This window comes from Folsomia candida, unplaced genomic scaffold, assembly GCF_002217175.1.
Source record: "Folsomia candida strain VU population unplaced genomic scaffold, ASM221717v1 Fcan01_Sc002, whole genome shotgun sequence".
Taxonomy (NCBI): Eukaryota; Metazoa; Arthropoda; class Collembola; order Entomobryomorpha; family Isotomidae; genus Folsomia; species Folsomia candida.
The window spans coordinates 8,048,990-8,061,539 of NW_019091194.1; the positions used below are offsets into that span (position 1 = coordinate 8,048,990).

The following is a 12,550-nucleotide window of genomic DNA, read 5'->3' on the forward strand; positions in this document are numbered from 1 at the left end:
GGAGCTGCATTTATTGATATAATAAATACCACGAACAGTGAAGGCTGTTCCTATAAAAATTTCGAAATTCAACCCTCCTAAATTCTAATCCTAAATCACACTAAATCTTAGCTGAATATATAACTTCTTAGAAATCGGTATCGGTGCCCCTCCCTTATTGCCCATCTGGTTATTTTTTGTTCATCTTTGACTTCATATTCGTTCATGAGAAGCTATCACCGTTCCGAATTTCAGCTTTTTGAGACAAGTTAGCTTTTTGAGACAAGTTATGAAAATCGGTATGGTTCACCCCAACGGGTCCCGGATGTGATTTTTTACCAATTCCACTTCATATTCTTCCATTAGGAGCCTTTAGCAGCCTCTATACCAAATTTCAGCTCGATTGGATGATTTTGAAAAATCGGCATGGGTCACCCCTTCGGGTACCTCCAGATGAAAAATTTTCCAATTTCACTTCATATTCTTTCATTAGGAGCCATTAGCAACCTCTATGCCAAATTTCTGTATCGAACAAATTTTTTTCTTCCGCAAATTGAGTTTACAAAATACTTTACAAAATTAAAAGACGCCTGTGAGCTGCGTAAGTTTACAAAAGTTTGTAAACTGATTTTCCTTGACAATTTTTGTAAAAGTTTGTAAACGTTTGTAAGTTTACGGATTTTACGCTGTTTACGTAGTTACGAAGGAGGGCGTGAATTGCCTCATTATTTTTTTGCTAACGTTGCCAACGATGCGAACTCGAATACCCTCAATATATTGAATACCCTCAATATATACACCAGAGAACTTATCATAACTGTTGAAAGTTTGAGGAATTACTTAATATAGGATTTGTGTTCAACCTGCTTTATAAGACGTTATGCTGTCTTTTTAATAAGTATGCATATACGCATGCTCCGTGCAGGCACTCCTAATGTCCGTCTGGCTGTGAACCATACCATACTCTGACCAAATGTGTATGGTCCTGATCTTGACAGGAATGAGTTCATGGATTAAGATGATGATTGAACCAGTGATAGGCCGGTGGGTCATTTGTGAATGGCGAGGGTAAATAAATAGAAGTAAATTTTATAAATTGTCTTCAAATCTTAGATTTTGTAAATCAGACCAAGGAATACGAAGTCTGCCTCAAGAATTTTAGCCGGAAGGAGAAGGACCCACCAGGTAACCCAAATCTGCACTCTATAGCCTTTCATTGTCAAATTTCATCCAACGGACATTTAATCTGAAATCATTGAGTCGAATATTTTTTCAAAATTTTCCAAGAGGCCAGTTATTAATGAATTTATGTACAATATTTTATGTATTTATGTATGCAAACGAACCGGCCTATTACCATTTTATTCTACTTAAACTCCTCCATCAAATGAGAATTAGCTTGTAAATTAAGTACAATATAATACTAACGGCTGTATAGTCAAAGTGTTGAAATTATAACTTCATTTTAACAAGTGATTTAAATTCTAATGGACATTTTATAATAAAATATGAGAAAGGTCGGATCGAACCGGATCAATCATGGCATCATTTAATTTGAAACGCACTAATATTAATATATGTAGTACCATAACTGAGGCATAATTTGTTTGTGCCATCAAAATGCATTTAAATGTGAGTTTAGTTTTGATTTAATGGAAATTGGAACGCCCAAGTCTAAAGTAATGAATGACTTTATGATGGATTTAAATTACTAATTTGCGCTTATTTACATTCACTAAGGTCTTTGTTACATCAAATATTAATACGTCTTTGCACGATTATGGACTTTTAATGCAACGATTTTAGTGACTAAAATTTAGTCTAAACAGCTACATATCCACGCACACAGAGCATGGAGTTTGAACAAATTAAAATAAATGATTTATGGAGTGGAATCATAAATGTTTAAGGGTTATCGAATTTCATTATAATTTGTAATATTAATAAATACATTAATATAATTTTACATTATTACAAGTTTTTAATTTCGTAACTTGTCAGAATGAAATACATAAATGCGGAAATAATGCACTGCTGGGTAAACTATGGGTTGTCTAGAATCAACTGATTTAAATTTCAATTCTAATGGTGCAATGTGGAGGATCCAAACATGATCTCATGGCGAAGTTTCAATTGGGTCAACAGAACCTTACCGGTTTCTTTAAGTTTTACATATTCCTCTCTTTCATGGAAAACATTTTTGAGGAGTTTTTGACGCAAACCTGTTTCCAATAGTTCCACGAGATGGGAAGTGTTGTGGATTACCAGCTTCAAGTACGAAATGTACCCAAAATGGAGAATCCATTGACCATCTAATGATTTGATCAAAGTATTCCATTCAGCAATAAAGCGATCCGTAACGTTTGCCAAAAGAATATGCAGAGGATGACTGGAATTGCACTTTCCATTGAAAATTAGCTGGTACACTCCTGCAATAAAAGTGAATCATAAACAGATGACAATTATCTAATTATTAAGGACGAATGATTTATATGATTTAACGAGAATGGCATAAAACTTACTCCATTTGTATTTCAAAATAATGTAGCTCAATAATTTCTGATTTTCTCTCGAAATGAGTCCAACCCCACAAAGAGGAAATGTTTGAGAAATCCTTTGAGACCAATTTTGCGCCCTTCGTATGATAGTTTGAGTCCTGTCATGAGTTAAAGTGGTCCTGAAGTATTCTATGCATGTGATAACTAATTGTAAGAGCAGATTCTCGTATATCTTGGAAAATGACTTAAAAAATCCCTCACCTGCAACTTTTCTAGGGGACAACGTCACCCTAGGTCTAGAAACGCGTATTCGTATTTCTTTTTCATTCAATCCAAATACAGATCCCCCGAAAAAAAATCGAGGGTCAATTATTTCGGGACATTTCTCGCTCATGTTTTGATTGTATACAGATTTTTAGAAATTCACGACTGTCGTATGCACTCTCAAAATACTGGGTGCCACGTAAGAATGTATTTAACAGACAATCTTCTACAATTGAATAATATTTGTTAAGCAGAGAAAAGCTTAAGAATCATATATATTTAAGGACGAATAAGATTGAATGACAAAAATTTAATTTGATACCATTTTCTACATAAATACGAGTACTAGGTTGCCATTTACATTGAAATTCGATCCGGAATTCCGGGAAATGTTGTTGACAATAAGCACTAATGTGTGTACTTAAACATTCAAAACATGAACGCAAATTTCATTTGGGTTGGTATACATATACATACATAATGTAATCCTTATGGATTCTGTAGACCGTATTAATACAGAATATTCTACTGTGATCAAATAAGCCCGATGTGTGTGTATATAAATGTGTACCCAAGAGTAAAGAATGATTTTCTACTATTCAATGAACAATAATCGTTACATTCTAATAAGTAAACAGAGTAATTCTGCTAGTCCATAAATAGATATGTCTACGTCTGGAATGGTGTTCAATTCAAAGTAAATTTGACTTCAAATTTCCATGTCAGAAACTGAAACTTAATATGCCTTTCATAGTGAACCCGAATTTTTTTATTCACGCTTGATTTAATGGCTTGGGCAATTAAAAAAACTATAACTACCAAGATAAGATTGGAAGACTGGTAATCGTAATTTGTATCCCTATGAATGCAAAGTCGCATGTAACGGGTTTTAAGTAAGGTTGCCCCGGGTAGTGGTAGTATCCGGTACCCGGCTATCCGGTACTCGGGGAGGGCGTCAAATTGACCCGCGACAGATTGGTCCGGTCATATTCACCCTGCGAAAGATTGACCCCGGACTACATGCACCACTTACTGTATTTATAATTAATTTTATTTCATGTTAGAGGAAGTAAAACATTCCAATCAAGAATTGAATTGATGTAATATGTACATAATTATGTATCATAATTATTGATATGCAAATTTTTTAATCTACTTTTTTCTTCATTTTAAACTTAAAACCTACAGTGTGCAGTGGTTACTTATTGTTAGCCCAAGTCAGGGATAGAGCCCGCTTCTAAATTTTTGTCAGATGACCCAACAATTACTCCAAACCACTATTTGTACGTATAATATGTATGTAATCGTCAAAAATATTCCTATAATCCTCCAGCATTCGAAATTTCACCTTCTTAAACTAATTTGAAAAACTAGTACGAGTAATCATACTGGGTTCCTCTCACAAACATTTTCATGAATTTGACTTCACGTTCTTTGGTCTGACCCTTAGCTTAGACGCTTAATAGCTTAGATGCATTATAAAAAAAGTCTTACAAAAAAATTCAGTATTCTGCCATTTATTTTCTACGATATTCTACGATAAAAGTAGATTAAGAAATTCGAATAACCATAATTATAATATATGCTTACATATTACTATTACACCAATTCAATTTTTGATTGGAATATTTTACTTGAACTTGAATATGAAATAAAATTAATTATTAGTGTGTAAATACAGTAAGTGGTACATATGTAGTCCGGGGTCAATTTGTCGCGTGGTCAATATGACGGGGCAAATTTTACATGGATTCGACTTCATTTACCCCGAGTCAGTGACAGACAACAGAGTCGGACTCTAAATTTATCTCCGAATTGACCGATATCTATTAATATCACCCCTTGTGGCTGGTCGAATATTTGCGAAAAATGCAAAAAAAACTCGGTTTTCTAGCAAAAGCTTTTTTTGAGAAATCTTAATCTTGCAAATTTCTCAAAACTTCGCAAGTTATGATTATGTGCAAGATATCCAAATTGACTGATTGTCAATTGGTTGACGTGAGTGCGCTCAAAATAATTTTAAAACTTGTATGATAATTAATTTCCACATCAGTGTTGGCCAAGGTTATACCCATTCTGTCCAAATATATTATTTTATATCAACTAAAAAAATGAAATCCATCAGTCAGAAGTTTTTCAATAGGGTTTTGCATTTCAAGTAAGAAAATTGAATATTTAAATTACTCTCCCGGGTACTTACGTGGCAGGGCATCCCAAAAGCCGGGTATGCCGGGTACCGGGTAACTACTCGGTACCCGGGGCAACCCTAGTTTTAAGTAATATTTGTGTCGACATACGTGATCATCTTAAGGAATTTTTGCTAATTATCAATGTGCAAATACATTAAGGAAATTATGGCATAACTTCATACTTGGTGAATACAAAAACAGCATACATATGTAATGTTTCAATTTGACAAGGTGGCGTCGTGAAAGTGTCAGAGATGTGTAGGTACATTTTGATATATGCATAGCTTTTATATTAATGCCTGCATTTCATATGCAAATATATGTACTTATATGTGTTATATAAGTACATACGTAACTATGCATATTGTGCATACTTTATATATGTAGGTACCCAATACGTATGGCTTAAAATAGGCTTTGTACGACATGATGACAATTTTATTGTACATGCCCACGCTCAATATATGTAGATGAGAATCTTATTTGTAGATATTTCTCTTTGTTAACCAAAATTGTTTATGCAAAGTGCTAGTCTTTTTCGGTTATGTACAAATTTAATGGAATATCAGATTGTGCCGTAAAAGTTTCAATTTGCGGAAAATAGAATTTAAAAAAATGTACCAATTCCTGAAATTGTCGTTGGCGAAATTCGTTTACTGAGTGGTAATATAGTATATTATGTATGTAGATTGTTAGGCAAATGTATGTATAATTTACATAATATCTCCAATAAAATCTCCAATAGGCTCCAATATAGTTTGGCTCTAAACATTTTTGTCGATCACTTACATTGTGTACACCTGATAAAGGCCAGAGAGCATAATTGTATTCAAACATTGAAGCCCTGTCTAGATTTGTTGCATAATAAATTAAAGGTAAGTGCTAAACATTAATGGCAAACAGATGCATAAATGGAGTAGTAATGCAGCCTCATTTTAGCGTAATTTCGAATAGGGTTGTGTAACCCTTATGCGCATTGGATACCAACTAAAATTTGCAGAACTATTCTCCACAAAAATATTTCAATTGCGTAAAGGAATTCATATTTGTCACACTCAGAATCAGAGTTGACTGTACTGCATGTAATGCAATATTCCATGTTACCAGGGAATATTTTACTCTATATACATACACATATTAACTCTTACTGTCAACTGTACACTCATATTGAGGGTATTCATTTCGAGTTCGCATCGTTAACAACTTTCGCAAAATAATAAAGTTCGCAAGTTCGCAAAAAAATTTGGATTGAAAATTGATTTGCGAACTTGCGCATCTCCAGGGCTAGTATTTAGTTCGCAAAATATTTTTCACAAATTTTTCAATGGGAAAAGTCCATAAATCTCCATTAGTTACCGAAGGCCTTTTTAAATATTTTATAAAATTTCTTATTTGGTAAATTTTAGACGCAAAACTTCGGTAACTAATGGTAATTTGCGAATTTTTCTCACTACAAACTTCGAGATATTTAAATAAAATTTTCATTTGCGAAGTGTGTTCACTTCGTTGCTTCGCAAAATTCGCAATTTCGAAAAAGTTATGTTGCAGTGCGAACATGCGAACTCAGGGTTGTTAAAGAGACAGTAACTTGATAAGGGGTTGCGCGACGTGAGCACCTTTTGCAATTTTTTTAATTTTGAAAAAGCTGGTGGTCCGGACCACCAGCTCCTGAATGGTTTTTAGGTTTCCATGCAAAATTTAATTGAGTTTCCCCTCAAATTTACTTAGTGATTTAGCTTAGTGATTATTTTTTTTCAAAACCATTTTTAAAAAATCGCTCATGTCGCGCAACCCCTTATCAAATTACTGTCTCTTTAACAACCCTGATGCGAACTCGTAATGAATACCCTCATTGTTACAGTCATTATTATTAAATCAATGGATCGCTTAACTATTTTATCTGCCATATTAATAATTGTTACAATCCTACAAATCGTGGCAAAGAATGAAGAGAGTTTGAAACGAAATCATGTGACTCTTAACCTAATATTCATGCACCAATACCAGGCTAACTCAATCTTCGAAATTATTCATGATAGTGAATCTTCTAATTTGCTGACGGACTATTTTTCACTTCTTTTAAAAGATAAAACAATTCAGAAAAATTATCCGACTTTTATCACCCAAACTCATAAAATGTTGCACGGTTCCTTGAGTGTCCTCAATGTAAGTTGCGTTATGACTTAAGATTAGTGATTAAGATTAGTTTGTATTTACCATGATATACGAGTATGTACATAACTTAACCACATATTTAGATTTCAGACGCTACTCTTCGAAATCGGTGGAAAACTATCAGATGGAGATTCGATCATGCCATAGCAGTATCGTCAGAGTCGTTACATTTCATATCCAAAACTTTGTGGCTATATGGTCCCAACGTTTCGGAGGATGCAGCCGTATTTGTCAGTATTTCAAAATTGTCATTTGATGCACAAAATGGTTCAGAAAAATTTCAAAGGGATAACATTTTTGGAAAAATGTACGCCAAATTTGTACTCCTGATTTACATGGGATTAAATATTAAAGTGCAAGTAGGTCAAAAATTGAAGTATGTAAAATTAGTTTGTTATAAAACTAGGCTTGAAAAAAATGTACGTACATGTAGGCAATCTGCATTCTTTGTCCTAACGCTTTATCCCCCCGTGCTCTCGAGTTGTCACACACAGGCGACATTTCATCGGTGACAAATTTTTTGAAATCTTGCCATCAAGAGTTCAATATGGCCAAAGGTCACAACAGCATAGCACAATTATGTCAAGTTGGTTTTCGGGGAGTAATTATGGACCTGAATTATCATAAAAATGTGGAACTCACCGCCAGATGGAGATATGACAAAAAGGCAGACAAAATTGGAGTGATTTTCGGAATCCTTATAAATCGATTCAACTTTTCATTTAAACGGGAATCTTGGGGTAGAACTGGAATAATAATTTCATTAAAATTATGCAAAATATATAAGTTCTTAGAATATATTATTGTCAGTACAATATTTATAATTTTTTCCAATTTAATTTAAGATCAACTTCAAGGAAACTATTCTGGAATTTACTTAAATACAGGAGGAGATATGCCAGAAAACTATATTTATGGTCGCAAGCTAACATTGGCCTACATCATCTCAGAGTTTTTATTATACTGCAGGAAAGTTCCGATAATCTCTTCAACTGGATGGGATTTTTTGTGGGCACCTTTCGACTACGTCACCTGGGGATTCATTTTAGCTACTGGGATATTATTTTCATTGTATCACAGAGGTCAAGTATCTTATGGGTTGGACGTCTTTTGGGGAGTGCTTGGAGTGCCATATACATCAAACTGGGCTAGGAGTAAACTGCTCGCTTGTTTTCTGGGTAGGATGTTAATCATTAAATTCAACGTGTATGGGCTGCGGAATCATGGGGACATTTGGGACAATATAACACTGTAAGATAGCATTGGAAGGATAGGAAAATCCATATTTCTGTGGGGACAACCGATGTCTCCACGGTTCCGCAGCCCTTGTCAACATGGAATACATGGCGACATGACCCTTTGTCTTATCCTTAGTGGTTCTATTAAACATGAACGTTGCTTACCTAAGCGTAATCACGAGCCGAGTAATCATTCCTAACCGTGAAGCAGACATTGAAACACCTGCTGATCTATTTCGACAAGGATTTCGTTTTATCGACAGCAATGTCAGCTCAGCCGGCCCCGGTTTTATAAGATACTGGGGAAAATACTTGGAAGAAGCTAGAATTAACACGAGTGTACAATCTGACGTTTTGGTGCAAGTGAATTCTTGTGGTGGGACGCATGATCCTGAATGCATTTCAAAGTGGGCAAGCCTGGCGACGGGTGTACTATATTTGCATAAAAAGACAGAAGTTCTTCTAAGCGTAAGCTCATAATCAGGAAATAATTTGTGTAGTAGCAGTTGTGGTAGTAGTAGTACCCATTTACCTTGTATTTATAGAAAAAATATTTTTGATGTACAGATTTCCCTAAATATGCGAGATCGATGCCACGGTGTGCGACGACCCTTCAGATCCTACTGGGTTTCTTTTTATTCCCAAGGGCCACTTGCTTCTATTATCTACGACACTTACCAGGCTCTTATCGCCACTGGGATTGACAATTTTTGGGAAAGACTTCAAAGAGCTTCATCAATTTATGATGCATACAGAGAAGCCAACCACACCACAAACACTCAACCACCACTCAACTTTGACACACCAATCCTTGTAGTTTTCAAAGCGTATGGAGTTTTAATAGCAATATGTATAATTTCATTTCCGATCGAACAGCTATATTCAATCGCAAAAAGTCGAAATAATTATGATACAAAAAATATGGGGAACCTCTTCATCAATCAAAACTTGTCGTCGCACTTGAAGCTTGTAGTTCCAAATGGAAGGATTAATAATAAGAAATTACGTCAGCCTAGGGTAATTTTAGTGTCCAATTTTGGTAACATTAAAACTTCCAGTGATAAGGATAACTTCATGAAACCAAGCCTAGATGTTTTATGGTAATGTTTATTATTGCTTAAGAAAAACTGTCGAAAACCAAAAAGGTGACAAATAAAATGACCTTGTAAACAAACAGCCGCCGAGTACAATAAATATTTCTTGACTGTTATCTTAGTCGTGCATTGTCTACCATTTGCTTTTATAAAACATGCATAAGAACACAAATATAATCAATACACATACTTACCTTTTGGAAAAGTACTAATAGGAAGCCGCGGCTCGGGAAATTGTTGTCAGGTAATTGATATTATTTATTAGTAAACAGTTTTAGAACAGAGAGGCAATTTGACACAAAGTAAAACCTTATTTTATGGGAGGGCTCGTCATGCTGAGAGTTCGGCGGATACTCGAGACCAAAAAAAATTGGCTCATGATTTGGAGCCTTTTTTACTATCTAGCTCTGCGTCAGGACTGACTGACCGGCAGTCAAAAGGTTCGAGACTTAAAATTTAAAAATAAATTTCGAGCATACATTGAACACCAAACATTTGTGACCATTGTATTTCATATGCATATATTTATTATCTATGGGATTTACATAGATTATTTTATATACTTGTGAAACTATATACGAAATGGGATCCCATTTTGAAACTGTAAAACAGTTTCAAAATGCCTCATTTAGTTATTTATGCAGCTGAACTACATGGGATTTATCTGAAAATCATTCTACACATATTGAAGGTGAACTATAATTGTCTTTGTTACGGTGGTATCTTCCGTTGTTAATGAACAGAACAGTGTACGCAGTGCACTGTGCCCCGAGCACCGGGACTGATCTCATTTAAATATAACATGTGAACACCGACGAAGCACCTTGTTTCACTACAATTTCATCATCTAAATGTACACTAACTTTAGAAAATGGTCTTAATTTTGATTACAAATTACTTATAAGTGATTTCGGAATGTTATCCAAGAAACTAATTAGTGCGGCTTTGGTTAATGCCAATCGGGTAATTATATTGCATATTCAAAATATGAACTTTATTTTGTATCGTGTAATCATTGTATTCACTTTATATTTATAGGTCCGTTACTATTCTGCTAGCAGTAGTGGAGGAAAACAGCCCGGATTTGTCTCTAAATTTATTGATAATATTAGACAAGAATTCACAAAGAATAAGGACATGAAGGATAACATCTCAAAGTTCAGAGAAGAGGCAAAAAAGCTAGAAGAGTCAGAAGCGTTGAAGCAAGCTCGTAGAAAGTTCGAAATTGTTGAATCTGAAGCTAGCAAAGGTGGGGACGTATTTAAGGAGCAGTTGGACGTTGTGAAAGGAAAACTTCAGCAACAATTAAAGGATGCCTCTCAGTCAGAATTAGCCAAAAAAGCGAGTAAGTATGAGCAAACCCCTCTTAAGAGAATATTGTGAGTTAATAAGGTAGCTATGGCAATTCTCGTGAAATGTACAGTGTGCAGGCTCAAGGCGAATATTGTAGTTATGGAGAAAAGTATGTTTAGTTACATAAATAAAATTCTGGCACCGAAAAAAATACCACTCTATTTCTCTCCATAAATACAATAACTATATCACCTTGTAGCCAATATTCTTTGAAATTTTAGACTTATCTGACGTTTGAAGTCGTAGGAAATTTGTCAATTAAAAATGTGTGCATTAAACCGGACATATTTTCAAGCGTGCTCTTTAAATACATAATATATTATATACATCAGGATAAATGCAAGGTTAAACGTTCATTTGTAATTTATTCGCTTAACTCAATTAATTTTATGACATAGGTCAGATGGGTGACAGTTTGGGAAAACAAGCTCAAAATGTTGCGAGTTCAATGGCAGACGCTGGTGCCAAGGTAGCAGCGACACAACCGTTTCAAGCTGTTGCAGGGGCTGCTGCTGTAGTCCGGGATGAAATAGAATTAGGTCAAATAGGGGACAAAATTTACAAACCACCTGAAAAACTTCGGAAAAGGACACAATCCTCGGCTGTCTCGAATGAAGATATAACGCCAAACACTGAAGCGATGGGTATTGAGCTACATAAAGATTCAAAGTTTTACCAGAGTTGGGAAAAATTCAAAGATTCTAATCCGTACGTCAACAAAATGCTGGACTGGAAGATAAAATTTGACGAAAGTGAGAACCCAGTTATCAAGGCATCCCGCCTCTTAACTAATAAGGTATGATAACTAGAATAAGCCAATGAATATAACCATTCGTAATTTCAGAGCATATTAAAATAATTAATCAATGTCGTATTTATTTAGGTGTCAGAGGTTATGGGTGGTTTATTTCAAAGAACAGAATTGTCAGATACACTGACAGAAATTATGACGATTGACCCAACTTTTGACAAAGAAAAGTTTCTCCTCGCTTGTGAAAGAGATATCATCCCAAATATTTTAGAAGCAATGTGCAGAGGAGAATTAGACGTATGGAATTGGAAAACATTTTATTACATTCTGTTGTATGCAAATTACAAAATCAATCATTTTGTATTTTTCAGATTTTAGAAGATTGGTGTTACGAGGCAGCATTTGCAGCCATGTCGTATCCATTTAAAACAGCAAGAGAACGAGGTTTAAAAATAGAGTCAAAAATTTTAGACATTTCTCATGTCGACTTAGCCATGGGTCGTGTCTTGGAGCAAGGGCCTGTGCTAGTCATAACATTCACAGCACAGCAGGTGCGTATCAAAGGCTTATGTTGCTATTTATTTTATGAACCAAGAAATATTATTTTTAAATGTTTCTGATGATTTAATCCAGATGATAGTAATTTTTATTGTTCTGTTCTACATAGGTATCTTGCGTCCGTGACGCAACAGGAAAAGTAGTCGAAGGAGATCCTCAAAAAGTCCTACGAGTGAATCACGCTTGGGTATTGTGCAGGGATAGAACTGAAGTACATCCTGGTGCAGCCTGGAGATTGCTAGAACTTTCTGCGTCTGCTTCAGAACAATTAATGTGAGAATAACAACCTTAATTAGTTAGTGTTTTATATTGTAAAAATGGCATGGAAAAACATGTCTACAACTTGAAACAATTATTATACCAACCTAGTTTCAAATCCCGTTGAACTGAATAAAGACAATTGTTATAACAAAATCTATAAGCTCATAATCATGCACGTGCATTTGGAATT

General features: G+C 34.9%; 3 protein-coding genes across 4 annotated transcripts; 2 read left to right on the forward strand and 1 right to left on the reverse strand.

The window, feature by feature from the left end:
• Nucleotides 1–1,748: 1,748 nt before the first annotated feature.
• Nucleotides 1,749–3,487, reverse strand: LOC118434246. Of its 2 annotated transcripts, XM_035847195.1 has the most exons (3): nt 2,739–3,487; nt 2,502–2,666; nt 1,749–2,408 (listed from the first exon to the last, which is right to left on the reverse strand). In XM_035847195.1, the coding sequence occupies exons 1-3, from the start codon at nt 2,869–2,871 to the stop codon at nt 2,062–2,064; spliced, it is 645 nt and encodes a 214-aa protein (XP_035703088.1). In that variant the 5' UTR covers nt 2,872–3,487; the 3' UTR covers nt 1,749–2,061. The 2 variants fall into 2 exon arrangements, with proteins under 2 accessions (XP_035703088.1, XP_035703087.1); XM_035847194.1 differs by having other exon boundaries at nt 2,502–3,487.
• A 3,321-nt stretch (nt 3,488–6,808) lies between these two features.
• LOC118434247 lies at nt 6,809–9,512 on the forward strand. The gene is made up of 6 exons (XM_035847206.1): nt 6,809–7,096; nt 7,189–7,464; nt 7,539–7,845; nt 7,951–8,283; nt 8,480–8,811; nt 8,911–9,512. Exons 1-6 carry the CDS (start codon nt 6,809–6,811, stop codon nt 9,445–9,447), a joined length of 2,073 nt encoding a protein of 690 aa, XP_035703099.1. The 3' UTR covers nt 9,448–9,512.
• Nucleotides 9,513–10,225: 713 nt separating this feature from the next.
• On the forward strand, nt 10,226–12,517 carry LOC110843176 (mitochondrial import inner membrane translocase subunit TIM44). Its single transcript, XM_022089125.2, has 6 exons — nt 10,226–10,400; nt 10,476–10,782; nt 11,189–11,586; nt 11,674–11,838; nt 11,913–12,092; nt 12,209–12,517. The coding sequence occupies exons 1-6, from the start codon at nt 10,353–10,355 to the stop codon at nt 12,374–12,376; spliced, it is 1,266 nt and encodes a 421-aa protein (XP_021944817.1). The 5' UTR covers nt 10,226–10,352; the 3' UTR covers nt 12,377–12,517.
• The last annotated feature ends 33 nt before the right edge of the window (nt 12,518–12,550 follow it).